Source organism: Mobula hypostoma, chromosome 8 (genome assembly GCF_963921235.1).
Source record: "Mobula hypostoma chromosome 8, sMobHyp1.1, whole genome shotgun sequence".
NCBI lineage: Eukaryota > Metazoa > Chordata > Chondrichthyes > Myliobatiformes > Myliobatidae > Mobula > Mobula hypostoma.
Window position 1 is genome coordinate 20,843,694 of NC_086104.1, and position 27,884 is coordinate 20,871,577.

General features: G+C 40.7%; 1 protein-coding gene across 5 annotated transcripts in view; it reads right to left on the reverse strand.

Annotated features, from left to right (window-relative positions):
- Positions 1-27,884, reverse strand: part of birc6 (baculoviral IAP repeat containing 6) — a 279,832-nt gene that overhangs the window by 192,869 nt on the left and 59,079 nt on the right. For 4 of the 5 annotated variants that reach the window (XM_063055544.1, XM_063055543.1, XM_063055541.1 and 1 more), the window contains exons 11-18: positions 14,783-14,932; positions 9,459-9,684; positions 7,528-7,688; positions 7,141-7,272; positions 4,964-5,095; positions 2,987-3,171; positions 2,767-2,903; positions 1,820-1,981 (exon numbers count right to left, since the gene is read on the reverse strand). In XM_063055544.1, the coding sequence (XP_062911614.1) occupies positions 1,820-1,981; positions 2,767-2,903; positions 2,987-3,171; positions 4,964-5,095; positions 7,141-7,272; positions 7,528-7,688; positions 9,459-9,684; positions 14,783-14,932 (1,285 nt within the window). The remainder of the gene's footprint in view (positions 1-1,819; positions 1,982-2,766; positions 2,904-2,986; positions 3,172-4,963; positions 5,096-7,140; positions 7,273-7,527; positions 7,689-9,458; positions 9,685-14,782; positions 14,933-27,884) is intronic. The other variant, XM_063055540.1, reaches the window with a different exon arrangement.

Here is a 27,884-nt window from a genome sequence, read left to right on the forward strand (position 1 = left end):
GCCATCTTTTGTCGGCCCCCAACCAACACATATTCCATTCTCCTCTCCTACGCCTCCTCACAGTCCCCCACCCTGCTCTCGTGACTATATCCCTTCCCCACACGAAACCACCACGGTGGGCTTCACAGCTCTACAGGTGAGAAGACAGCTGAAACGTCTCAACCCAAGCAAGGCTGCAGGACCAGATGGTGTCAGAACCAGGGTGCTCAAAACCTGTGCCCCTCAGTTATGTGGAGTACTTCGCCATGTATTCAACCTGAGCCTGAGGCTCCGGAGGGTTCCTGTATTGTGGAAGACGTCCTGCCTCATCCCTGTGGCAAAGACGCCGCGCCCCAGCGGCCTCAATGACTACAGACCGGTGGCATTGACCTCCCACATCATGAAGACCCTGGAGAGACTTGTTCTGGAGCTGCTCTGGCCTATGGTCAGGCCACACTTAGATCCCCTCCAGTTCGCCTACCAGCCCCAACTAGGAGTTGAGGATGCCATCATCTTCCTGCTGAACCGTGTCTACGCCCACCTGGACAAGCCAGTGAGTACTGTGAGGGTCACGTTTTTTGACTTCTCCAGTGCGTTCAACACCGTCCGCCCTGCTCTGCTGGGGGAGAAGCTGACAGCGATGCAGGTGGATGCTTCTCTGGTATCATGGATTCTTGATTACCTGACTGGCAGACCATAGTATGTGTGCTTGCGACACTGTGTGTCCGACAGAGTGATCAGCAGCACTGGGGCTCCACAGGGGACTGTCCTGTCTCCCTTTCTCTGCACCATTTACACCTCGGACTTCAACTACCGCACAGAGTCTTGTCATCTTCAGAAGTTTTCTGATGACTCTGCCATAGTTGGATGCATCAGCAAGGGAGATGAGATTGAGTACAGGGCTACGGTAGGAAACTTTGTCACATGGTGTGAGAAGAATTATATGCAGCTTAATGTGAAAAAGACTAAGGAGCTGGTGGCAGACCTGAGGAGAGCTAAGGTACCGGTGACCCCTGTTTCCATCCAGGGGGTCAGTGTGGACATGGTGGAGGATTACAAGTACCTGGAGATACGAAGTGACAATAAACTGGACTGGTCTAAGAACACTGAGGCTGTCTACAAGAAGGGTCAGAGCCATCTCTATTTCCTGAGGAGACTGAGGTCCTTTAACATCTACCAGACGATGCTGAGGATGTTCTACGAGTCTGTGGTGGCCAGTGCATTCATGTTTGCTGTTGTGTGCTGGGGCAGCAGGCTGAGGGTGGCAGACACCAACAGAATCAACAAACTCATTCGTAAGGCCAGTGATGTTGTGGGGATGGAACTGGACTCTCTTATGGTGGTGTCTGAAAAGAGGATGCTGTCTAAGTTGCATGCCATCTTGGTCAATGTCTCCCATCCACTACATAATGTACTGGGTGGGCACAGGAGTACATTCAGCCAGAGACTCATTCCACCGAGATGCAGCACTAAGTGACACAGGAAGTCATTCCTGCCTGTGGCCATCTAACTTTACAACTCCTCCCTTGGAGGGTCAGACATCCTGAGCCAATAGGCTGGTCCTGGACTTATTTCATAATTTACTGCCATAAGTTACATATTACTATTTAACTATTTATGGTTCTATTACTATTTATTACTTATGGAGCAACTGTAACGAAAACCAATTTCCCCCGGGATTAATAAAGTATGACTATGACCATGACCTCATCAAAATGTACACAATTTCCATAGATTTGACCAGATAAGATTCAGGGGTGGCAAATCTCTTCGTCTAAGCATTTACAGCAAATTGTCGCAAAAGCATCAAGTTTACATATTGTGGCAACTTTTTTCTTACCCACTCAGTCCATTTGCATGCACTCCAGCCAACCAACAGAGAATATCCAATACCAGACTCTGAGCATGTTCACTGACAGGTCCATCATCTGATTTCTTGCACAGTGTATTAAGCAGTTTTTCATGGAATTCTGAGAACTGCAACATGGCACACCGTTGCATCCTTAAAAACAAAAGCAGTGATTACATTATCATAATTTATCTTTAGATAGAATACTTCATTAGTTTGCCAATTTTACATTTTCATTATACAATATCTACGATCCAAACTCATTCATGTGTGATGTATTTTGTACAGAAGAACAGTATATATTGGAACTAAAAAAAAAGTTGAATCTTTTCCTCCCTGCCCATTCCAAGGGAAGTTCTTGGATTATGTTAGCAACCAAGTCCAAAATTTTCAATGTACACAAACTTCTAAAAACAAAGCTATCACCCACTTATGGTTAGGCTAGGCATATTACACTTCCTTAAATTCATGTTAGTAGAGAAAAATAGCCCCTTACCAATTCCCAGACTTTGTAACATGGAGCTCAAGACTGGTTATATTACAATAGTATTTCAAAGGGGACATTAAAAATTTTGTACATACATGTATTAATTCAACATTATTAAAATCACCAAAGTTTCAGTCGGTAATCCAAACAATGATTTTCAAAACTTTTATCTTGTAACTTGATCTGCCAACTCCTGCATTATTTTGACACCACTATTTCTATTCCAAGCTGATGCTTAATGGTCATTAAATACTTTAGCTGTGACCTCTGCTCTCCTCCAATACACCAAGTCAAGCAATTTGCTATTAGTAATCTCAACTTTTGGGAGAAGAGTCTGCAGTACTAACCCCAACACAATTCCCTTAGAATCGACTAGGAACAAATTAAGCAGGAGCAAAAAAGATGAGATATGCAAATACCTTTGAAAATGTTAAAAACAAAGTTAACTCACCTTTCTTTTGGGATGCAAGTTTTCTTAAATCTTCGGATGGTGACAGAAACTTCCTGTAGCAGGTCACAACCTTTAAGACTGTCAGGCTTCTTAGAAGAATTGGCAGGCTCAGTTGCTTTTGATGTGGATGTTTTCTCCTGTAAAAGGTAATACATTTACAAGTATATCAACAAAAGAACCACATGTAGGACAAATCAATTGTCAAGAGACTATATTTTACCTTTCCGGCTGAAACTTTGGCAAGTAACGAAGCAAGAGTGTGACTCTTGCTGTTCTGTGGCTTTGAGGCTTGCATTCTCATAACCGGCCTGATTCCACTGCCATTTGATTTCTCTTCATTTGCCTTCTCATTGGCTGACCTGATGTGAACTAAGAATGACCGATATTTGCCACCAGCCATGCCTGCTAAGAACCAAAAGTAAGTAACACCAAGTTTAAACAGGGAAAACGTTCAATGGTCAATAGGTGTTTATTCATTTTTAGAAAACAATTTAACTGGACTGCAGTGTCTTATGTGATATTAATGTTGCAAGTGAAAATGCTATGGTCAGAATCATATAGTACAAGCAGACACTTCAGCCCATTCTGTCCGTGCCATCTTCTATATAAACCCATACTCATGCTCTTTACCAGCTACAGAGACAGAGGCTTGGTGATTAAAGAATTTTTCAAGATGCTTCCACCAAATATCTTGAAAGTATCTTCACCACTTCCTCAGGCAATATTTTCCAAACTCCAACCACCCTTGCCCCCAAGGTTCTCTCTAAACCATCTACCTTCCATCTTAAATCTACAATACATCCTAATACTATTGATGGTGAGGACGTGGATGTGATGAGGACCTACAAGTACCTGAGGGTGCACCTGGATGCCAGACCTGAGTGGAGCACCAATACAGAGGCTGTGTACAAGGGCCAGAGTCGCCTCTACTTCCTGAGGAGACCGAGGTCCTTCGGAGTATGCAGGCCTCTCCTTCACATGTTCTACCAGTCTGTTATCACCAGTACAATCTTCTATGCAGTGGTGTGTTGGGCCAATGATATCAACAAGGGTGATGCCAACGGGCTCAATAAACTGATGAGAAGGGCAGGCTCTGTTATAGAAGTCCAACTGGACACGCTGGAGGCTGAGGTAGAACAAAGGGCCCAACGGAATATCCTGGCAATTTTGGATAATGCTTCTCGCCCTCTGTATGCCACCTTAGCTGAACAGAGGAACACTTTTAGTAATAGACTAAGGCAACTGCACAGCTCCAAAGCAAGCTATGAGGTCATTCTTACCTCTAGCCATTAGGCTCTATAACAAGTCAACCTATAGCTAGGGATGACGCCCTCCTGTAGACTGTTTTTATTACTTCTCTTCTAATATTTGTATATTTAAGCACTTGTAATGCTACTGTGACACTAATTTCCTTTGGGACCAATAAAGTATCTATCTATTAGATACCCCCTACCATTTTTTACTATCTACCTTATCGATCCTCCATATAATTTTAATCAGGTCATTCCTTAACTTCCTCCAGCTGCAGATAAACAAATAAACCTATCCCCTCTCTCCTTATAGCTGTAGTCCAATCCAGATAATATCTTGGTGTATCTCCTCTGCACTTTCCCCTCGCACAAAGACAATTTTCCTATTGTGTGCATTTCTGCAAGCCACACAACACTCCAAGTATGTATAATCAATCTTCTGCTGATTCTCAGTAACAATTTTTTTTTCAGTGGTGGAACAATATTTTAAAAGAGAAAACTCTTCTAAAATATTTGTCAAAATCTATTTGTTCTATTCTGGCCACAATACAGCACATTTTACAGGGTAATGTAGTTGGAGAATGGGATTATTTAGTGATAAACTCAATGAACCAAGAAGATTCCACTTTGACATAAGGGAATATGGAATATAAAACCAGGTCTGCATGTGAAATCAGCTGTATTCAACCAAATGCCAGGATCAGAACTTAGAACTACTTCTTCTACGACGACACTATCAAAAAAGAGACAGAAGCCAAATTATAATATAAATGAACTAGGTCATTCAGTTGTCATATAAAATTGTTTGTTACTGACACTGTGGCTACAGAGTCACTAATAGCCCAAGAATGAATCTTATTTAATTCACATCGACACTTAGTATGCAACCAATTAAAAAAAGAATGTGTTTCCTCAATGAAGTCATAGCTAATCCAACTTGATCTTACCTTTGATAAGCTTCGGGCTAGTTAATGTTAACATTCCAGCATGTCCTGAAAGATCCAGACCACTAGCCAACCATACAGGTCCACACAATATATCTTCCTTATGTTCCTCCAGAAACTGACACAGCCTAGGACCTTTTTTAGGATTAAAATGCAAAGTTCAGTTGCATATATTTGCACTCTAATACATTTAAAATAATTCTCACACAGGAAAGCTTACAAATGGCAGGCAATAAAATTCCCACCAATTTAGGATAAAAATTTTCATTCAGTCATCATCTGAAGAATGCGCATAACTGCAGAGGAGGATCCTCTCAAAAATCACATATCCCAGTGGTGAATGATCCCAAGACTATAACGTACTACATCGAAGGAGCAACTACTTATACTAAATTCCTCATCTAGGGAACCAAAGTTTGAGATAGAAGGAACAATATTGTATGGAGAAAAGTTTGCATGATGCAATTATTTAATTTCATTATCTAGAATAATACCAAGTAAAGAACTTTTCCAATATTTGGTCAACTCACAGCACCAATTGAATTGACTTTATTACTTACATCCTTCATATGCACGAGTAAAAATCTTTACGTCACGTCTCCGTCTAAATGTGCAATGTGGAACTTATAGTGATTTTTAATAAACAATATGTACAACAGGACAGTCAATATAACATAGAAATACAATTGTGTCAGCATGAGTTAATCAGTCTGTTGGCCTGGTGGAAGAAGCTGTCCCAGAGCCTGTTGGTCCTGGCTTTTATGCTGCGGTACCATTTCCAGATGGTAGCAGCTGGAACAGTGTGTGGTTGGAGTGACTCAGATCCCCAATGATCCCTCGGGTCCTTTTTTTACACACCTGTCTTTGTAAATGTCCTGAACAGTGGGAAGTTCACATCTACAGATGCGCTGGGCTGTCTGCACTACTCTTTGCGAGTCCTGAGATTGAGAGAAGTACAGTTCCCATATCAGGCAGTGATGCAGCCAGTCAGAATGCTCTCAATTGTGCCCCTGTAAAAAAATTCTTTGGATATGAGGGGCCCACACCAAACTTCTTCAACTGTCTGAGGTGAAAGAGGTGCTGTTGTGCTTTCTTCCACCAGACAGCCGGTATGTACAGACCACGTGAGATCCTCCATGATGTTTATGCCAAGGAACTTAAAGCTGTTCACCATCTCAACCCCAGATTCATTAATGTCAATAGGGGCTAGCCTGTCTCCTGTAGTCCTCATATTCCTGTAATACTCATATTCCATCTGCAATTTCCATGTGGAGTAGTGTCCTTGATTACTGTATTTTGTACGCCAGGCCTACCGACAGACTTCAGACATTATTGCAAGCAAGGAAGCATCACTAAGCTAATTAATATGGGCAACTCCTATAAGAATAAAAACCAGGTATATCATTAGTTAACTGAATTAAATATTACATAGCCTAGACACGGTGGGGGGGGGGGAGGAGAGAGAAAAAGAAATAAAGGACAGAAAATGACTGATTTATGGAGAACCACAGTTCTTTGATTCTTGTTTGAAGAACACTTAAGTCTTCTTAAATATTTCAAGACCCAATAAAAAGTCTCAGCAGCAAGATTTCTTTCTGAAAAACTATTTTCAAAATAAAAATTAAACTGAATGGAAAAAGAAACATGACCATGCAGCTAATAAAGTCAATTCAATTCAGCGTTGATGGGTGTATTTATATAAAGTGTCAATGCATTTCATCACATTTCCCAGGTATGGTTTAAACAAAGTGTGAGCTCTCGCTACCATTTACGCATAATGATTGGTCAAACTTGAAACCAGTTTCCAGAGTAATGAGTAGCCTTGTTCCTCTAACAATTAAAAATGTCATGACCAGTAGCTCTGTAAATGGATTATCTCTACTGAGGTCAACTGCAGTAATGAAACTCATTTAGCTTACCCTTTAAAAAGATATAACATGGGCAATCGCATACCCTCCCTAAACAAATACAATGCTACACCATTCCCTTATATCTGTGAAAGGAATCCTTAGTACATAAAACTTCATATGTTAAATGCCAGTTGAAAATCCCAGGTAATAAGTATCGCATTAGAATTTTTTTTAAGAATGTGACCATTCACAGCTACAGAGTAATTTTAAATTAAATATCACCAGGCATTGTCTTCCCCTCCCACCCCAAGAGAAACATTTCAAGTTAACCTTGAGACTCATCCACATCCATGGGGTACTGCAAGTCTTCATTTAAATCAACAAAAGACCTTCCATTCCTCTCTATCTCCACATGAGAAGCTGGCGACAAAGGAAATAATATCTGCTTGTCAACTGCAGACTCTGCAATAAATAAGAAATGAATGATTGACTAAAACTGCAATGAATATACTCCATATCCTTGATCATCATCTCACCAAGAAATAATTTACCTAAATGCAGCTGATAACAGGAAGTGAAGGCTATGCAAACTACTTTCCCCTACACAGTTAATTTACTGAAAGTTCATTACTAGATTCAAGATCAACACAACTGCATTTGTAATCAAATTTAGGAAAAAATAAAGACCCCTCCCTCTCCCCAATAAAAAATACTCACCAGTGACTTTACCTAATCCAGGTGCTTTGTTCTTCAATAAAGTAACTTGAATCTGTGGAATGTTTGTGATATTTGAATTCAAGACAAACTTGAAGTCCACGTGTCCAACCATGCACGCCTTGGGCAAAACCAGTTCAAAAACATGTTCCTCCCAACTGGTACTATGTATATAAAAAAAGAAATACCTCAGTAACACAAACCCACATTAACATTACAATGGACAAACACTGCTAGAAAATAATGTTCCAGAGAAAGTCTGTGAAAACATGGCCTCATAAAGAGTCAGAGAGCAGGGAAATAACTCCTGCAGCCCACCAAGTCCACACTGATCATCATGCACTGATTTATATTAATCCTATTTTGTTCTTCCCACATTCCTTACAACTCCCCTCAGATTCTACAACTCAATATAGGCAATTTAGAATGGCCAGTTAGCCAAAATATCTCTGGGATATGGGAGAAAACTAAAGCACCCAGAGAAATTATAGTCACAAGAGCCCCTTTACTGTGGAGAGCCTTTTGGCTGGCTGCATCACTACCTGGGTATGGAGGCTCAAACGTGCAGGATTGAAAAAGGCTACAGAGGAGTGCAGACTCAACTAGCTTCCATCATGGGGATGGGCCTCCCCACATCAAGGACATCTTCAAACGGCAACACCTTGAGGTGGCATCCATTGCAAAGGCCCCTCACCATCGGGGATGTGCACTCTTCCAATTACTACTGTTGGGGAGCAGGTAAAGGAGCACTCACACTCCAAGTTTAAAGAACGTTTTCTTCCCTTCCATCATTAGGTTTCTGAACTGTCTACGAGCACCTTCCTATTCCTCTTTTGCGTTATTTATTGTAACAGTAATTTTTATGTCAGTCACTGTATTGGCGCAACAAAGTAACAAATTTCACAACGCAACTGTGACAATAAACTGGCTTCTGATTCAGACAGCATCTGTGGTAGGATTAAACCTGAGTCACTGGAGCCGTGAGGCAGCAATTCTTTACCTGCATCACTGTGCATCCCTTGTTTAACTTTCAAAAATAATTCAGATATGGAAGTGAGAACATTGACTTAAGAATTGAGCAGAATTTCCTCTGAACTTCTTCCACAGAAAAACATTCTCAAAGTAACTCCAACTGTAGTGCTGAATCACTCAAATCTTGAACTAAATTATTATATAGTATGCAAAGAACAAAAAAAATGAGAATTTCCAATTATAATCAAAATTTTGTTCAATTAAAATTCAGAATTTGCAAAAATATTACTGTAAACAGATCAACAAGTTGCATGTAAATTAATGAAGCCCAACAGCTGCAAGCAAAGCCACCAGCAGGACAAAGCAGCAAGACATGGGAGCAAAAAAAAAGGCCAATACCTGAAACATTAGAAGTTTACAATGTTAAATTTATTGATATTTCAAAATGTCAGGATTAAATACCATAGTGAGAATTTCAAGTCCAAGATGCTGGGAAAACTAGACATCAATGTGGTTTAATGAATGGGAAGCACATGCTGCAGGCAGTATGTGAAGAATGAGAACTGCCACAACAGCACTGGAATAGTTGAAGTTGGAAATAAATGTCATTGGCTTTCAATGGCAAGTAGATTGAGATGTGTGCATTACACATTGCATTAAGTTGTCTGTATGATAGAGAACAACTTGCTATCAAAATATTTACCAAGGTACCAATTTCTGGTTTGGCCACAGATGTGACAGGAAAGAAACCCATAACAAACAAAGATTTAAAGACAACAGTAATCATGATGTTTTCAATATTTTAATCAAAAAGGAGTGCAAGGCGGCAACAAAGCAACATACAACATTGACAATGGCACCAAAAACAAGTCATTAACAGATTTAAAGAATGCTGTAAATTCAGTAGCAGAAAACATGGTACCAAAATTCAATTTTACAGAAGATTAGACCATTTCTTTTACCTATCTGACTGCAGCTTCCAGGTGCGAGTGTGCTGGGCTGCATCTCCATGGTGTTGCTGATGCAGGTGCTGCGGATGTCGCCTCTGCTGTTGCTCCTGCTGAACTTCCACCCAACATGGAGGGACTGTAGCTGAAAATCGTGGGGTCAATGTCTCAAATCTAGTCAGTTCCACCAGTGATGTTAATACATCTGCAGAGAAAGGACGATCCACCAACAAATCGACTCCTATATAAAAACAAGTAAAATATTATTTAGTTAGATCAAATGAATTCCTCCTAATTCTCCCATAAAACAAACATTCGGCTACTAGTTTTAATAACACCCTCAGTCTAGATAAGTTTGGGGTTCATTTAAAGAAAATGAAAACTCCATTTCCAAACCATCAATCTGCACTTAATAAACCATGTTAACATTATTTTATTGTCTTAACTCAGTTTTAAAGCATTGATTTATAACCCCAAAATTTATTTTGGAATTAGAATTCAATGCCAAGAGAGTCATGGCAGAAGTGAGTGTAAAACACTATGACTAAGGTGAAGGGTTATGACGAAGGGTCTCGGCCTGAAACGTTGACTGCGCCTCTTCCTATAGATGCTGCTTGGCCTGCTGCATTCACCAGCAACTTTGATGTGTGTTGCTTGAATTTCCAGCATCTGCAGAATTCCTGTTGTTTATGACTAAGGTGAAGGTGCTTGGGAAGCTGTAAGGTCCAAAGGTGGATAAGTCACCTAGACTGGATAAGGTAGCTGAAGAGATTGTGGAAGCATTAAGAATCATTAGATTCTGGAATGGTTCTAGAGGGCTGGGAAATCACAAATACCACTCTACTCTACAAAGAAGGGGAGGCAAAAACACAGCAAATGATAGGCTGGTAGCCTGACTTCAGTGGTTAGCAAGGTGTTAAAGTCCTCATCCAAGGCGAGGTTTCAGGGTACTTGGAGGCACATGATAAAAATAGGCTGAATTCAGCATGATTTCCTTATTGAGAAGTCTTGCCTAACAAGTCGGTGGAATTCTCTGAGAAGTAACAAGCAGGATAGACAAAGGAGAGTCAGTGAATGTGGTGTATCAGGATTTTCTGAAGGTTTTTGGCAACGCGCCACAGATGAGGCTGCTATACAGGATAGCAGCCCGTAGTATCTTTGCTGAAATACTAGTATTGATAGAAGTCTGGCTGACTGGAAGAAGGTAGAGTCAGAAAAAAAAACAGGCTTTTTCTAATTGGCTGTTGGTGACTGGTGGTGTTCCACAGGGTTTGATATTGTGTGCTAATTTTCACGCTATATATCAATAATCTGGATGATGGAGTTGATAGTTTTGTGGCTAAGTTTTCAGACAATACAAAGATAGGTGGAGGGGCATGTAGTGTTGAGGAAGCAGGGAGTCTGCAAAAGAACTTGGACAGATTAGGAGAATGGACAAAGAAGTGGTCGATGGAATATAGTGTAGGGAAGTATATGGTCATGCACTTTGGTACAAGGAATAACGGCACAGACCATTCGCTAAATGAAGAGCAAATTTAGAAATTGGGTGTGCAAAGAGAGTCATAGTGCAGGATTCCCTGAAGGTTAACTTGAAGGTTGAGACAATAGTAAAGACGACAAATGCAATGTTATCATTCTTTTCCAGTGGTCTAGAATATACACTGGGGCTTCAAAAGGCATTAATCAGATGACATTTTAAGTATTGTGAGCAGTTTGCGGTTCCATACTTATGGAAGAATGTGCTATCTGTGGAGAGGTTCCAGACGTTTACAAGAACTCACAGGAATGAAAGGATTAAGGTTAATGTACGAGAAGCATTTGATCATTCTGGGTCTGAACTAATGGGAGTTTAAAAGAATGAAGGGGAATCTTATTGAGCTTATTGAGTATTGAAAGATCTGCATATAGTGGACAGGGAAAAGATGTTTCACATACCAGAAGGGACAGCCATGAAACAGAAGAACATCCCTTCAGAACAAAGATGAGGAAGAATTTCTTCAGCCAGAGGGTAGTGAATCTATGAATTTATTGCCACAGACAGCCATGATTACCAAGTTATTGGGTTATTTAAAGCAGAAATTGACAGATTCTTGATAAGTAAGGTTGTCAATGTTATAGGAAAAGGCAGGAGAATGGGGTTGGGAAGGAAAATTCCATCAGCCATGATGGAATGGTGGTGCCGATGATGGGCTGAATGGCCCAACTCTGCGCCTATGTCATTTTTATCTTTTTTGTAAAGTGTGCTAATTCACCTCAATGGTCAAACATTTAAAATTATACACAGATATAAAGTGGGGTTTTCTTCTTCATTAAGGCAGTAACGGCCTTTCCTTACTAAATCCAAATAAAGTCTGACTACTGAGAGCATCATGTGATCATTAATAATAGATACCAATATGCTTAGTGTGTGTGTGATGGTAACGAAATGGCTAAAATGTTACACTAGTAATCCAGGCAGAAGTTCAAATCTCAGTGGCAGTTGTTGAATTTAAATAAAATTAGTCAAATAAAAATGTAGTTAGTAATCAAAAATATATGCCAAATTCTCACACAGGCCCATCTTATTCACTTTTGATCAGAGAGAAAACTTATTGTCCTTATAGGGACTGGCCAAGATGTAACTCTTAAATGCCCTTTAAAATGGAGCAATGAACCACTTAGTTCAAAGTAGTTAGGAATGTGCAATCAATGCTGCCTTACCAGGCCTCTTGGGCACCAGGATGATGGTGGCTGATTTGAAGCCTGAGGGACCGTGGACGTTCCAGAAAGATATTGATAGAACCTTGGTTAATTGGGCTGCATGGTCCCTCAGCACCTGACCAGATACGTTATCAGGCCCCATAGCTTTATGTGAGTTGATGCTGGCTTGGGTCTTCCTCATATCGGCTACAGCCAGTACATCATTCCCTGCATCAAACTTCGAAGCTGCCAGTGTCCTTGCAGAAATTCCAAACTGTGAGCAGTCTTCACCTTTCTCTCTCTCTTTTTAAAAGCACAGTTCATAAGGGATAATTCAGGATCCCGTCACACATTCTACCCTTTCAAATTCGCTTACCATTCAAATCAGTCCATGAATGATGCCATAACTTCTGCATTCCACTCCATCCCATACCAACTGGAAAACAGTGCCTCACATGCCAGGACACTGTTTACTGATTTCAGCTTGGCATTTAATATGATCATTCCTAAGAATCTGGTGGGTAAAGTGTTCTCATTGGGTCTCAGCACCTCTCTCTGTAACTGGAGCCCGAACTTCTTGACAGAAAGGCTACAGTCGGCCCACGTTGGCTGAAACATCTCTTGCTCCTTCACACTGAGCATGGGCACTCCCCAAGGTTGTATGCTCAGCCCACTGCTGACGCATAACTGCACAGTTAGATCCAGTTCAAACTGAATCAAGTCTGATGGCATCAACAGTTTGCTGATGACACGAGACTGTACAGAGAGGAGGTACAGCAGTTGGTAGAACGGTGTGAGAACAACTTGAGTCTCAACATGGATAAGACCAAAGAGATGATTGTGGACTTGAGGATGGTGCAGGCGGACCACTCTTCATTGCACATTCAGAGCTCTTCCAAAGAGGAAATGAGCATCAAGTTTCTGGGAGTACACGTAACAGACAATCTCATCTGGTCCCTCAACACCACCTCTCTGGTCAAGAAAGCACAGCAGCGTCTCCACTTCCTGAGGCGGTGGCCAGTGAGACCTCCTTCCCTCTCTCCATTTTAATCAATTTTCACAGGAACACCATCGAGACTGTCCTAACCAGCTGCATCACCATCTGGTATGAGAATTTCAAGGCATCGAACTGTAAATCTCTACTAAGGATTGCGAGGACTGCTCAGAGGATCATCAGGGTCTCTCTTCCACCCAGAGATATTTATCAGGTGCACTGCGTATGCAAGACCCTTAATATTGTTTGATGGATGGGAGGGATCATTGACAATCTCTTTGACCCCCTACTATCAAGTAGGAGGTACTGCACCACTGGAACAAGAACTGTTAGATGGGAAACAGCCTCTTCCCCCAGGCTATAAGACTACTGGACTTCCTGCCACTACCCAGATTTTATCGTGTATGAAGTGCCAACAGCATTACATTGTCTACTTTTTTCTTTTAAACTTACGTCATATATGCATCTTATTATTTGTTAATTTATTTGCGTTAATATTACTTCATGTGTTACCTGAGTGAGTTATATGTACTGAGCTGTGCACCTCAGTCCAGAAAAACATTGTTTCATTTGGCTGTATACATGTGAATGGCTGAATGACAACAAACTGAATTTGAAATTGACAACTTTTAAAAGACACTTGGATGGGTCCATGGACTGGAAAGGCTTAGGTAAGGTTATGGGCCAAATGCTGACAAGTGGAGGTGCCTGGATGAGGCAGCTTGGTCAGCAATGACCAGTTGAGCTGAATGTCCAGCGTCCGTTCTGTATGACTCCATAATTCCCCATTTACAAGCAAATTCCATTTATTTTCCTATTACCCTCTATGCAAGAAATACAGCAAGAAATTCACTGTGAAATAAATTCATAAATCGATACATACATCTCAAGTATCTCAGAACACTTCACATATCAAGTACAGATATTTCACTTGGAAAGTGTTGCTGCCATTTGGTACAACAAACACCCATAAAAATTATGAGAATTACTAATATCATTAGAAGTTTGCAATGATTGAACATGCCATCTAAAACTTTTACAAACTTCTATAGATGTATAGTGGAGAGTATAATGACTGATTGTATGGAAACACTGATGCCCTTGAACAAAATATCCTATAAAAAGTAGTGGATACAGCACAGTCCACCACAGGTAATGCTCTCCCTACCATTGAACACATCTACACAGAGCACTGTTGAGAACTAGGACATGCTCTGTTCTTGCTGCTGCCATCAGGGAGGTGGTACAGGAGCCTCAGGACTTATACCACCAAGTTCATGGACAGTTATTACCCCTCAATCATCAGGCTCTTGAACCAGTGGGGATAACTTCATTTGCCCTATCACTAAACTGCTCTCACAATCAACGCACTTTCAAGGATTCATCTCATGTTCACAATATTTGTTGCTCATTTATTATTTTTATTTTATTTCTCTCTTTTGTATTTGCAGTTTGTCATCTTTTGCACATTAGTTGTTTGTCTATCGTGTAGATGCTGTCTTTCGTTGATTCTATTATGGTTCTTGGATTTACTGAACATGACAGCATGAAAGAGAATCTCAGGGTTGCATATGGTGACATATATGTACTTGGATAATAAACTTACTTTGAACTTTGAAGACAATACAGAAAAAGTTTGGAGTGCATCTCCCACTGAAATTTTTACCTGCAATTCCAGGACTAGACGTGTTGGACGTATGCCTGCTCCCTTCAGACAACTGGTCTATTCCTTTAGGAAGGTTGCCATCCACAAATATATCAGTTTCATCTGCATCATCAGAAGCCCCTCCAATCTGAAGGAAATGAAGTTCTCCACCTTTAAGAAATAGAATTCATTAGAGCGTGTCCTCCAGTACCACTTCAAGTTGCAGAGTAAATCATATCATCTGCAGACATTTTACAGACACATTTACAGTCTTCTTCCAGTCAGGCAAAATGGATGTATACATACAATGCTTCACTGCAAGGACAGCTTAGGATCTAATGAAATAATATTGTTACACAAACTATTTGCAATCCTGATTACATACAAGAACCTCAAACTCATCTATTAATTGCCTTTTTGCACATCATTTTAGATTAATCTTTTTTAAATAATAGTATATACATTGCTTCATCAGTTATTCAGAACCTGTATCTTTGTCTGAGTGTCATACAGCCTCCACCTACCACTCAATGTTATTTGGTCTAAAGAACATGCTGCAGGAAATGGACAAATCAAATAAACATAGTGGAAACTTTTTTTAAAAACTTGTATCTGCTTTGTCGTCCCCCCCCCCGCCCCCCAGTGTAACTTTCCTTCCCCACAATTAGCAATCAAAGTATTTTTCATTCAAGTCCTCAAAAATGAATGTTAAAAGATAGCATTTGAGGTCCCCCCCACCCACCTTCTTATGGAAATAGTTGTGCAAGTGTATGAATCCAAAATTAGGTAGTTAAGATTCATTACTATTTCCTTTATGTGCTATTAATTCTTGGAGAGACCACAATCCTTATCCTATTCCATCTCCTTCCACGGTCAGTCATGTTAGAATTCCTTTCTCACCACGTGACCAATCCACATCTTGTAGTCAGTGTCTGCTTTATCTGGACTTTCTAATACTCCCACATTCATCTTCCTAATCAGCAGCTTGAGAGGTACTACAACATCTGATTTAGAAAGGCCATTATACAGACATTGCTCCCACTCAGAATATGCAAATTATTATTTTTTTTTTGGAATTGCAGCAGCAACCAATGTAAACCAGAAGTGAAAGAGAGGTACTAGCTCCATGGTGTGAAACTGAACACTGGTTCTAGGACAACGTCTAAATGCCAATTTAGCATAGCACTTTCTCAATAATCATGTCAATAGCTTGTGGCCATTACGAATTTTTCCAGTCAGACTGCCATACCTCAAAAAGGAACCCCATGAGCAAGGGCCCTGGAAAATAGAACTAATCCAAGCAAAATTTTCCAGAAGATATTTGATGACATTTCACATAATGCATACAAAGATGACAATAATAACCGAATATCATGTATTAGAAATCAATAATTGGATTAAAAAATAGTTTGGAATTGGTTCATTATTCTCACATGTACTGAAATACAGTGAAAGGTCTGTCATGTTTGGTGTTCATACAGTTCAAATTATACAGTGTATTGAAGTAGAAAAGGAAAAATGATAACAATGCAGAATAAAGAACAACAAATATAGAGAAAATGCAGTGCAGGCAAACAATAAGGTGCAAGATCATAATGAGGGAGATTGTGAAGTCAAAAGTCCATCTTATAGAACTAAGGAACGATTTAAAAATCCTAACAGGAGAGCAGAAGCTGCCTTTCACCCTGGTGATATGTGCTTTCAGACGTTTATATTTTCTGCCCAATGGAAGAGAGAAGAGAAAAATGCCTGGGATAGGTGGGGTCTTTGATAATGCTGTTTTACCATGGCAGTGAAAAGCACAGACAAAACCCATGGAGGAGAAACTTGTTTCAGTGATGTGCAGGTTTAACTTGCACTCACGTGCAAAACATTTGCCTTACCAAGTCGTTATAAGCCGCATTGATAAAAAAAAACGTCCTGAGTACACAGAGGCATTGATGAGTTTTTTTTAAGCCGTGACATGTGTGTTGACAGGCGATTGGTGATGTTCACTCCCACGAACCTGAAGTCCTAACCTCTCAGGCACAATACTGTTGAAATAAACACCAGCATGTGTACCAACACCCTTCCTGAAGTCAGTGACCAGTTCTTTTGTCTTGCTGACATTGAAGGAAAGGTGTTGTCATGACACCACATTACTAAGTTCTCAATCTCCTTCCTGTACACAAATTCATCATTATTTGAGACACAGCCCACTATGGTGGAATCATGTGCAAACCTTCAGACAAAGCTAGAACAAAATATGGCTACACAGTCATGAATGTACAACAGGGGAACGAGGATATAACTTTGTGGAGCACTAATGTTTACAACAGTCATGGCAGAAATGTTGCTATTAATTGTAGTCTGTTGGTCAGGCAAGTCAAGGACCCAATTGAGAAGGAAGGCAATGACTCCCAGATTCTGGAGTTAAGTAGTGAGCTGGCTTGGAATAACACCATTGAAGGTGGAACTGTAGTCAACAAACAATGGTCAGATGTAGGATATCTTTACTGTCCAGATGCTCGAGAGATGAGTGTAGGGCCAGGGAGATGGCATCCCACCCAGGCTTCTTTCAATTCTAGAGGAAGGGCAGTAGGCCAAAACTGTCTGGAAGGCTGGAATTAATGCGTGCCATGACCAGCCTCTCAAAGCATTTCATTGTGGTTGATACCAGTGCCACTGGACATCAAGGCACATTGATCTTCTCAAGACAAGTGGGAACCACAGTCTAAGGATCCTGGTACATTCCTAGATCTGCACAAGATCTGAGAACATATTAGGGTCACCATCAAGGACAGATAAAACAGATGAGAGCTAATAAGAGCAGATTATAAAGTACAAATTTTCCCCAGGACAGAAGTGAATTCAAATTAGTAGTTAGCTAAAGCAGGATATAGCATGCTGCTGGTATCAAAAACACAGATATATTGTAAGTTGAACAAGTTTTCACTTTCATCCTGGCATTTATAATTCAAAAGTCATTGATAGTTCCTGTAATTGTGGATGAATTTTAATATAAAATGTGATGTTATTGGACAAAGGAAACTGGGCAAGTACTATTTGCAAGATGCACAATATAACTCAGTGTGGCCTTGCATATAATAATATGTCTGCACTTTTTCTCAGTGGAGTTAAAAAAAAAAATACAAGTGGACTAAGATGTTAGCTGTCCTGTGCTATCACCAGTGGGATCATCAGTTGATCTGCCACCTGTCTTTTGGCCCGCTTATGATCAAGACTCCCTCGAGGTGGTGGGCCAGCAGTGCTAAAGCACCAACCCCCACTGGTGAGCTTAAAAACCTGGCATCTGCCTCTATCAGAGTTGTTGGTCACTTCCATCCAACAGATAGTCTGCTCTTCAGGTGTCTATGCAACTAATGAAGGGTTTGCAAGATATGTTCTTCAACTCAACCAAACCAAAGCTGTATTTTCCAATATTGTAAATCATATCGCCCATCACTTGCAACTTTCTCTTTGATGTTCTCGAGAGTATTCTCCAACATCATACTGCTATCCTCACCAAATACACGCCAAGCCTTCTCATCTGCCATTGCTGGCCACTTGACCTTCCTCTTTTTCTCTACCTCCTCACCACCGCCATCATGCGAAGGATCTACCTGGGTCCTGTGGTCTGAAACCTGACCTGGGTTATCTCTCGTCTGACCTGCAGTATGATGACTCTCTCCAGAGCAAATCGCTGTGGCTTGTGAATCAGTGGTTGAAAAGACCACATCATCTGTGCTTGGTGAAGTAATCTCATCTTCATCCACTGGGACGGAATAGCACCTCAACTTTGCTTGGTGGACTCGTAAACCTTTAACGCTGGAAAACACTCTCCCACACCAACACACTGGACACTCAGAGCCTCTTATCCTAGCTCTTGGTCGTAGTCATTCCCTGTAATTAACTGTATCCGCCCGATTGGGTCCATCATTCTCCCTACATTCCACATTAGTATTGCATTTTCCTGGGTTACCTTGATGTAATGACTGAATGAAATGATATGTAAAACAGTTTTTCACTGTATGTAACATAATAATAATTCATTTTACCAATTCTGTCGTAAAAATTAACAGAAATTTAGAAATGGTTACTCATCAGTAAAGATGTTAAACTGGCAGAAAACCTATCATACATGCAACCATATGAGGAGAAAGTGAAGAAATGTGGTTGTTTACACAATGACATGACCAGAATTACAGTCAATAATGAATAGCCTAGGCATCTCAGAAAACCAGTTATCCTAAGCAATGGTTTCACCTCATCAGAAAATCAACATGTTCATTTCCAGCATAGTTTCTGCTGCTTTTTGTTGAATTAAGTTTGGACCCAACCAGTAAGGCAGAACTGTCACAGTGAACAGTCAACTAAAGGCTCAAAAGGTATATTGAGGGCAAGTAGCACTCACTTCATTTAACTCATTTCAGTACATGATTCAGAACTATCAAGGCTCATTTACCACTTAAATTTTGGCAGAATGATTATATTTATATGGCCCTTTTCCACTGATTTGAGCAGTTAACATGCAAATTGACATGGACACAGGGGGAAGTTAATAAAGGATTTGGATCAAAGCAAAGATGATACATTTTTTTAAAAAAGGCCAAGATTCCTTTCCTGTTCATTCCAGTATTGAAGAATGAAGTATAAAAAAAAACACACATGCTCCTACTAGGACACATCAGCGTATCACGCTAGGCCTATGAAAAGAACAAATGAATCCATTAAATGACGTGATTTGTGATAATGTAAAGGAAGTATTGAATGCAATGACTGAAGGATGAAAAACACTAGTGCACCCTATCCTCGTTATATGCGCCTTCAGACAATGCAGCTTCACAGTTATGTTAGGAACCTATTTCTACCAACGTCTCCTTATAAGAGTCCAAAACTCACAGTTATGCGAGGAGCACTGCTTTCCCGCCAATACAAGTCATGTGCGCATGCCTCACAGTCTCACTCCCGCCAGTCTCGCATTGTGTGGATGTGCGATCTTGCGCTCTTAAACGTTTTTAACTACGGTGCAGTGATTTTGTGCTTGAAACATTTAACAATGCCTCCTAGGTGTCCGATGTCAAGTCCTGGGCCATCAGCCAAGCCGCAGAGAACTGCTTTAACACTTGAAAAGAAGTGGGAAATTATAAACAGGGCGGCATCAGGTGAAGGTAACACAGCTCTGGGACGCTACCCTGTGCAGTTGCGGGCTATGGTAGCTGAGTTAGGCATCACACCAAAGCAGGTGTTTAATGCAGACGAGACCAGGCTTTTTTGGAAGCGTATGCCGAAATGCACTTACATAAGTAAGGATGAAAAAACTGCGTCAGCTTTCAAGGCAGCAAAGGATAGATTGACTTTGCTTATGTGTTCCAATGCCGAAAGAGACTGTAAGAGGAAGCCTCTCTTAGCTTACCATTCACTAAACCCCTGTGCTCTTAAGGGTTTGAGTAAGAATATGCTTCCTGTCCACTGGGCAGCTAAAAAAAAAAGCATGGGTCACTGGTCAAATCTTTAAAGATTGGTTTGCTAATCATTTTGCTGTTGAGGCTAAAGGCTACTGCTGGGAACAAAATCCTGCCTTTAAAGTTCTTTTGTTGCTTGACAATGAGCCAGCCCACCCTAAACATTTGGACAGCATTCATCCTAATATAACAGTACGTTTCCTGCCGCCTAACACAGGGGTCCCCAACCTTTTTAGCACCGCGGACCAGTTTAATATTGACAATATTCTTGCGGACCGGCCGGGGCGGGGGGGGGGGGGGGTGGTGTTAATCTCGACCGGAATATAGGTGATAAGTCACTTATAAGTGACTAATACACTCAATTTTGTTTCTAAAGGGGTTTATCTAATGAATTTAATATTAAACACACAGTGCATATTTTCCTCGCATGAATATAGTGATAATTCAATTATAACAGTGGTCACAAACCTCCAGGCCGCAGACCGATACATTGCCACGAAGAATGCAGCAGTACAATGGTGGCCAGAACGCACCCAGCACGTCTTTAAGAAAAAAGCTGTAATAAACAAGCTAATTGATTAGGTGCTGCCCGGCACGTAAATGCCGGCCCAGATCAGAGGCGACGCAATCGGCAATCGCCTCTGATCTGGACCGACATTTACATGCCGGGCGGCACCTAATCAGTTAGCTTGTTTATTTTGGCTTTTTTTCTTAAAGACGTGCTGGGTGCGTTCCAACCACCGCTGTACCACTGCATTCTTTGCAGCCCGGAGGCTGGGGATAACTGAATTATAAGTCACTTATAAGTCAATAGCATCATAACATTTTAAGTAACATTTGGATATTAAACACACAGCACATATTTTCCTCATATGAACATATAAAATCATTGCAACACACCAATATCGCTGAGTCAGTGGGAGCCCTGGGCTTGTTTTCCTGCAACAAGACGGTCCCATCAAGGGGTGATAGGAGACAGCGACACTCGAAGGGGGTTCCTTATGTCCAGTCTATTCCATAAGACAATTTAGTTTTCTTTGCATTCATCACAGAAAACTCCGCTTCGCAGCGATATGATGTTGGAAATGGAAGCAACGTCTTCAGTGCTTTTGTGGCTATCTCAGGATATTCACCCTTGACTTTGATCTAGAATGCCAGCAGAGATGTTATGTCAAACATACTTTTCAGCCCACCGTCATTTGCAAGCTCGATGAGTTGATCTCCTTCCCACCCTGACATGGAAGATTCATTGGAAACATTCACAAATAGGTCACGGACCCGTTCCTTTGCATGTCTTGGGTCATTTGCGTCTTGGGTCACTGATGACCTCTCGTGCGTTAAAGTTCAACAGTGGGCATGACAGGGAACGAGGAAAGGTGCAGCTGTCTCGTATCGCCAAATCATATTGTTTCCTCACGGCTCGCGGCCCAGTCACACATGCTTTGCGGCCCGCGGCCTGGTGGTTGGGGACCTCTGGCCTAACACAACATCGCTGATTCAACCACTCGACCAAGGTGTGATATCCACATTCAAGGCGTTTTTTTTTATACGGCAAACTATCTCTCAGATACTGCAAGCAAAAGACGATTTTGAAAATTCCGGGAGTTTACCTTCTTCCCTACAAGCAATTTTATGCTGAAAAACAAAATGCTGCCAAGCAAACAACCCTCACCACTTTCTTCAAACTGGTGATATCTCCTGCTGCTGGCAGTTCTAAGAGTTCTGTGAGTCTTCCTTCACCCCTTGCTGTCCTTGATGATCCTGACGACACACAACCATCCACCTCATCCACATAAAGCTGCCCAGCACCACAACAATCACTCATCTCCCGGAGCGAACACACCTGCCACTGTTGGTGAGTACAGGTACTGTACACCCTAGTATGTTAACTTTCTATGATTTATTACATTGAATATTACCTTAAACTGATGAAATATAAAATGAATGTTGCCTTGTGGTACTGCTTTTGTGTCATATTGGTATGAAAATGTGAAAAAATTACAGATAAAACATATTTAGGAAGCTCTCTGGACAGCATCCCTATTTTCTCCATTTAAATAATTATTCACATTACGCGTTTTCACATTGTGCATCGACTTCGAGGAACGTATCCCCCACATAAAATGAGGATAGGGTGTATTGGGATACATCCTAAAAACAAGAAATTCAAAACATCCTTCTCTTAGCTGATACAAAAGGTTTCAAACAAGAATTCCGCTTTCGCATTCAGACACAATAAACTTGTATCAACGTCGCTCCAACCTTCGTAGCTACAGTGATTTGAAACAGGATATTAATTAGCAACCATAATGATGCACTCAACTTCTTACAACTTAAGACACTGGAAACATTCAAAGTTACATCACTGCTGCAAAAATAAAATCTGTTTTTCAAAGCAGTACATTAGTTTTCTGTTTTAAGAACTGATCATTGTGAATAAAAAGCAGGTCCACACACAAGCAGTAACGCAATCAAGTTACTTACTAATGTTTCAGTTCTCAAGTTACTTGAAAAGTATATTAAAAAGGTCCTTTCCTGTCTAAATGATGACATTTTCCATTCATGTAGTTTGATACACAGTGGCCCAACAATTTACACTTCTAAAAATCAGTATTAAAATATATTAAATAAGCTATTTCGCATTTCCTTTGCATTTTTTAAAAAATACTATAAACAAGGCCCAGATTTCAGCAATATCCACAATAATGAACTTTCTATTTTACTTTAGCATTAACTTATATTTTTCAAAAAGGAATTCAAACATACTCAAAATAAATTTTCGGCATAATTATTTAATATGTTTCTCATTAGGAACCCACCAGGCTCTAAGAGGCTTAATAGTTGTCAGAGATAAAAATAGTCAATTCTAAAGCTTTAAAAGCAGAAATTAAAACAAGAGGGTAAAAGAGCACCCGCCCCCCCCAAAAAAAAACAGCAGAGTGGAGACCTAATCCATTAAGTGTGGAGTGAAAAGATATAAGGATGACAGATGATTGTACGAAGTGTAAAGAATTATCATTTAGAGATGGAAGGAGAATGAAGCCACCCAGGTGCTTTGTAAAGGAGCAACACGATTTTAGCAGAAATAGTCAGAGAATGGGAAGGCAAAGATAGGGCATGAAGCACACATCACTGCCTAAAAAGCAAAGTAGCTTTATAAACTTAACACAATCTATTGCTAAGTTCAAGATTAAAGAAAGGACATTAAGGTACTGTAGAAAGAATAGAGTCAGGGGCATGACACTTCTATTCCCAGATGGATGCTGAGTAAGAAGATACAGGACTTTTTAACCCCCAAAATGAATGGTTAACACTGCAATTGCCTTCTTTATTACTTCACTAAGCTTCAAAGAATATAGACAAAATCTTCAAGGATGTTGCAGGGACTTGAGGGCCTGGGTTACAGGGAAAAAATGAATTCATTAAGACTTTATTCCCTGGAGCGTATGAGAATGAGGGGAGATATTATAAAATAGATCTATAAGAAATTATGAATATAGATACAGTGAATTCTTGCAGGTTTTTGCCCCTCAGGTTCAGTGAGACTAAAAGTAGACGTCACAGGTTTAGGGCAAAAGGTACAATACTTAAGGGGAAACTAGGGGAACTTCTTCACTCAGAGGGTGGTGGAAGTGTGGAACAAGCTGCAGTGGAAGCAGCAGATACAGGTTCAGTTGTCACATTTGAGAAGTTTTGATAGGTACATGGAAAGACGAAAGGTATGAGAGCTATGGCCCAGTGCAGGTAGATGGGACTAGGCAGGAAAGGCTGGCATGGTCTGGATGGGCTGAAAAGCCTGTTTGAGCTGTAGTACTCTATTGACTAGGACTCAACCTGTAAGTTCACTTTTGCAGCTCTGATACCTGAATTCTCTCCCCATCTGTAAACAATTTGGATTTGAGTGGAGCACCAACACAGAGGCTATGTACCAGAAGGGCCAGAATCACCTCTACTTCCTGAGGAGTCCACGGTCTTTCGGAGTGTGCAGACCCTCCTTCACATGTTCTACAAGCCTGTTACACCAGTACAATCTTCTATCCAGTGGTGTGCTGAGCAACAATATCAACACAGGTGAAGCCAACAGGTTCAATAAACTGATTGGAAAGGCTAGCTCTGTTATACGAGTCAAACTGGATACACTGGTGGCTGAGGTAGAACAAAGGACCCTCCGGAAAATCCTGGCAATTCTGGACAATGCTTCTCACCCTCTGCATGCCACCTTGGCTGAACAGAGGAGCACTTTCAGTAACAGACTAAGGTAACTGCGCTGCTCCAAAGAGCATTATATGAGGTCATTCTTACCCTTGGCCATTAGGCTCTATAGTGAGTCAACCTATAGCCAGGGAAGTGATGACCCCCTTCTGTTAGACTGTTTGAGCAACTGATTTTTCATTCTTTCTTACTTCTCTTTAATATGTGCATCTGTATATCTGTGCACTTGCAATGCTATTGTGGCAATGTACTTTCCTTTGGGATCAAAAAAATGTATTTGAAAAATAGCCTATACTTTTATGCCTTCTACAAAAGGACATGACCATTCACTTCCCTACACTGCATTCCATCTTCCACATTTGCCCATTCTCCCAATCTGTCCAAGTCCTTCTCCAGACTCCCTGTTTCCTCAACACTAGCTGCCCCTCCACCTGTTTCGTATCATCTGGGGTGAGAAGGGAGCTTTTATCTCAAGCTCCCTAATCATTGCACAATATCAAATCTAGAAATGCCTTTTCTCTCATGGGCTCAAACACAAGTTGCTCTTAAAAACCATCTCATATGACTTCTACAAATACTTTCTCTTGAGAATCAGTGCCAACTTGATTTCCCAGTCTCCCATAACTACAATAACATTGTCTTTCTTACATAGAACAGTACAGCACAGTACAGTCCCTTCGGCCCACAATGTTGTGCCAACCCTTAAACCCTGCCTCCTATATACCCCCCCACCTTAAATTCCTCCATATACCTGTCTAGTAGTCTCTTAAATTTCACTCGTGTATCTGCCTCCACTACTGACTCAGGCAGTGTATTCCACGCACCAATCACTCTGTTTTCTATCTCCTGCTGTAATTTGTACTCTACATCTAGGCTATGATTCAGAGGCCTATACATAAATCCCAAAAGTTTTATACCCCTTGCAGTTTCTTAATGTTACCCACAAGGATTCTGTATCCCCATCTTTCAGTTCAATATTGTGACATCTTCTGATTTATATTTTGATAATACAAGAGACTAGTCTGGAACTGAGGTATTAAAAATGCATAGATCTAATCAGCATTGAATGTAAACAGACCTTGGGCTGTGGTTTGGAGGATGCACAAATTTTGCAACATGAATTACAATATTACTGCTTCCTCTCCACATTTATCTCTTAGGGCATCATGGATGTGACAGTGTAATGGGAAAACAGAAGTTACTTTTGAAGATGCTGGCCATGTTGGAACAAGAAAGAAACATGCAAGGCAGGGGAAAACCACTGAGGCAAAGTAAAGAGTACATTGTCTGCAAGATAGAATCAGGAGATAAGCAAGATGCATTACACAAGATGGCATCAGAAAGAGACAATGCAGCAGATGAAATAATAGTACAGGAAAGATCCACAGAAAAGTTACCTCATAACTAAAAGACAAAAATTAAAATCATTTATTGCAGACAAATCGGCACATGAATGACAACATATTTTCAAAGAAATACCATCTACTAGAATTTGTTTCTCAGACTGTAAATTTACAATCAGATATGTTTATTGATCTATGTAGTCCTCTTCACATATAGGTTTTCATATAATGGAAGAACCAGACGTCAAACTGGAAATATTTCTGGTGTATTAATTCTTTTTTTTAAAAAAACTGCTTCCTCTCCACATTTATGTTTTACAAGCGGCTAAGACTTCAAATCACAACCACCTATAGCTATAGACAAGTGTGTCCCTACAAAATCATTCAATCTTCCCCGATCAGAAGCCCTGAATGAACCATGAGATCCGAAATCTGCTTACAGCCAGGTCAGAGGCGACTTGGTCTGGTGACCAAGAAGGTTACAAGACGTCCAAGTATGGTCTCTGGAAAGCCATCTCACAGGCGAAGTGGAAATTCCAGACCAAACCCGAATCAAAGGAAACTCGACAGTTGTGGCAGGGTTTGAATACTACCACCTATTAAAATTAAATGACAGCAGTGCTTCGCTTCAAGATGAGTTCAATGACTTATATGCTCACTTTGACCATCTAATCATGGGAGAACCATCATAAACTCCCCACATCCCCTGATGACCCTACGTTTTCAGCCCCTGAAGCCGCTGTGCGAGCTGCCTTCAGGAGGGTGAACCCACAAAAAGCATCCAGCCCAAACGGGGTACTAAGCACCTGTGCTGATCAACTGGTTGATGAGTTCACCAAGTTCTTTACCCTCTTGCTTCAGCATTGAGAGGTACCCACCTGCTTTAAATAGACTTCAATCATACCAATGCCCAAGAGCTTGGTGACCGGCCACAATGACTGTCGCTCAGTAGCACTTAGTTGCAAGAAACAGTTTGTGAACCCTTTGCAATTACCTGGTTTTCTGCATTGATTACTCATAAAATGTGATCTCTTCTTTACCCAAGTCACAATAATAGACAAACACAATCTGCCTAAACCAATTACACAAACAATTGTACTACTTGACAATACCGAGTACACCATTTAAGCAATCACAGTCTAGGTTCATAAAAAGTATGTGAACCTCTGGAGTAATGCCTTCTACAGAAGCTATTTGGAATCAGGTGTTCCAATCATGAGTTGAGATTGGAAGTGTGGGTTGCAGAGGTGTCCTGCCCTATAAAGACGACAAAGTCAGGTTACTGACAGAGCCTTCTCTTCTCAAGAAAGATCTATTTATGTGCATCATGCCTCAATCAAAACAGCTTGCAATCATTGAGGGAACAATGAATTCAATATTGTATCAAGGTATGTTACAGGAGAATGTTAGAGTAACAGTCCATTGACTGAAACTCAAGAGAAGTTGGATGTTGCAACAAGACAATGACCTGAAGCACAAGAGTAAATCAACAAAAGAATGGTTTAAAAAGAAGAAAATTCATGTTTTGGAATGGCCAAGTTAAGAGTCCAACCTTAACAGAATTGAAATGCTGTGGCATGACCTGAAGAGGGCTGTTCATGCAAAGTATCCAAGAAGCATTGAATTGAAACAGTTTTGTATGGAGGAATGGTCTAAAATTCCTCCTGACTGTTGTGCAACTGTGATCAGTAGCTACAGGAGCTGTTTGGTGGAGGTTACTGCTGCTAAAGGAGGTTCTACACAAGGGTTCACATACTTTCTCCAACTAGACTGTGTTCAATAAAGACATGAAAAGTACAAATGTTTGTGTGTTATTAGTTTAGGCAGCACACACAAAATGCTGGAGGAACTCAGCAGACCAGGCAGCATCTATGGAAAAGAGTACAGTTGACGATTCACGCCAAGACCCTTCAGCAGATTGTGTGTCTGTTAGATGAAGATCAGACCACATTTTATGAGTATTTAATGCAGAAAATCAGGTACTTGCGAAAGGTTAACGAACACTTTCTTACAACTGTATACCCATAGTGATCAAGTGGTTTGAGAGCTTAGTGATGAAACATAGCAATTCCTGCCTGAGAAACAACTTATATCTGCTCTAATTGGTCTACTGGAGCTAAAGGT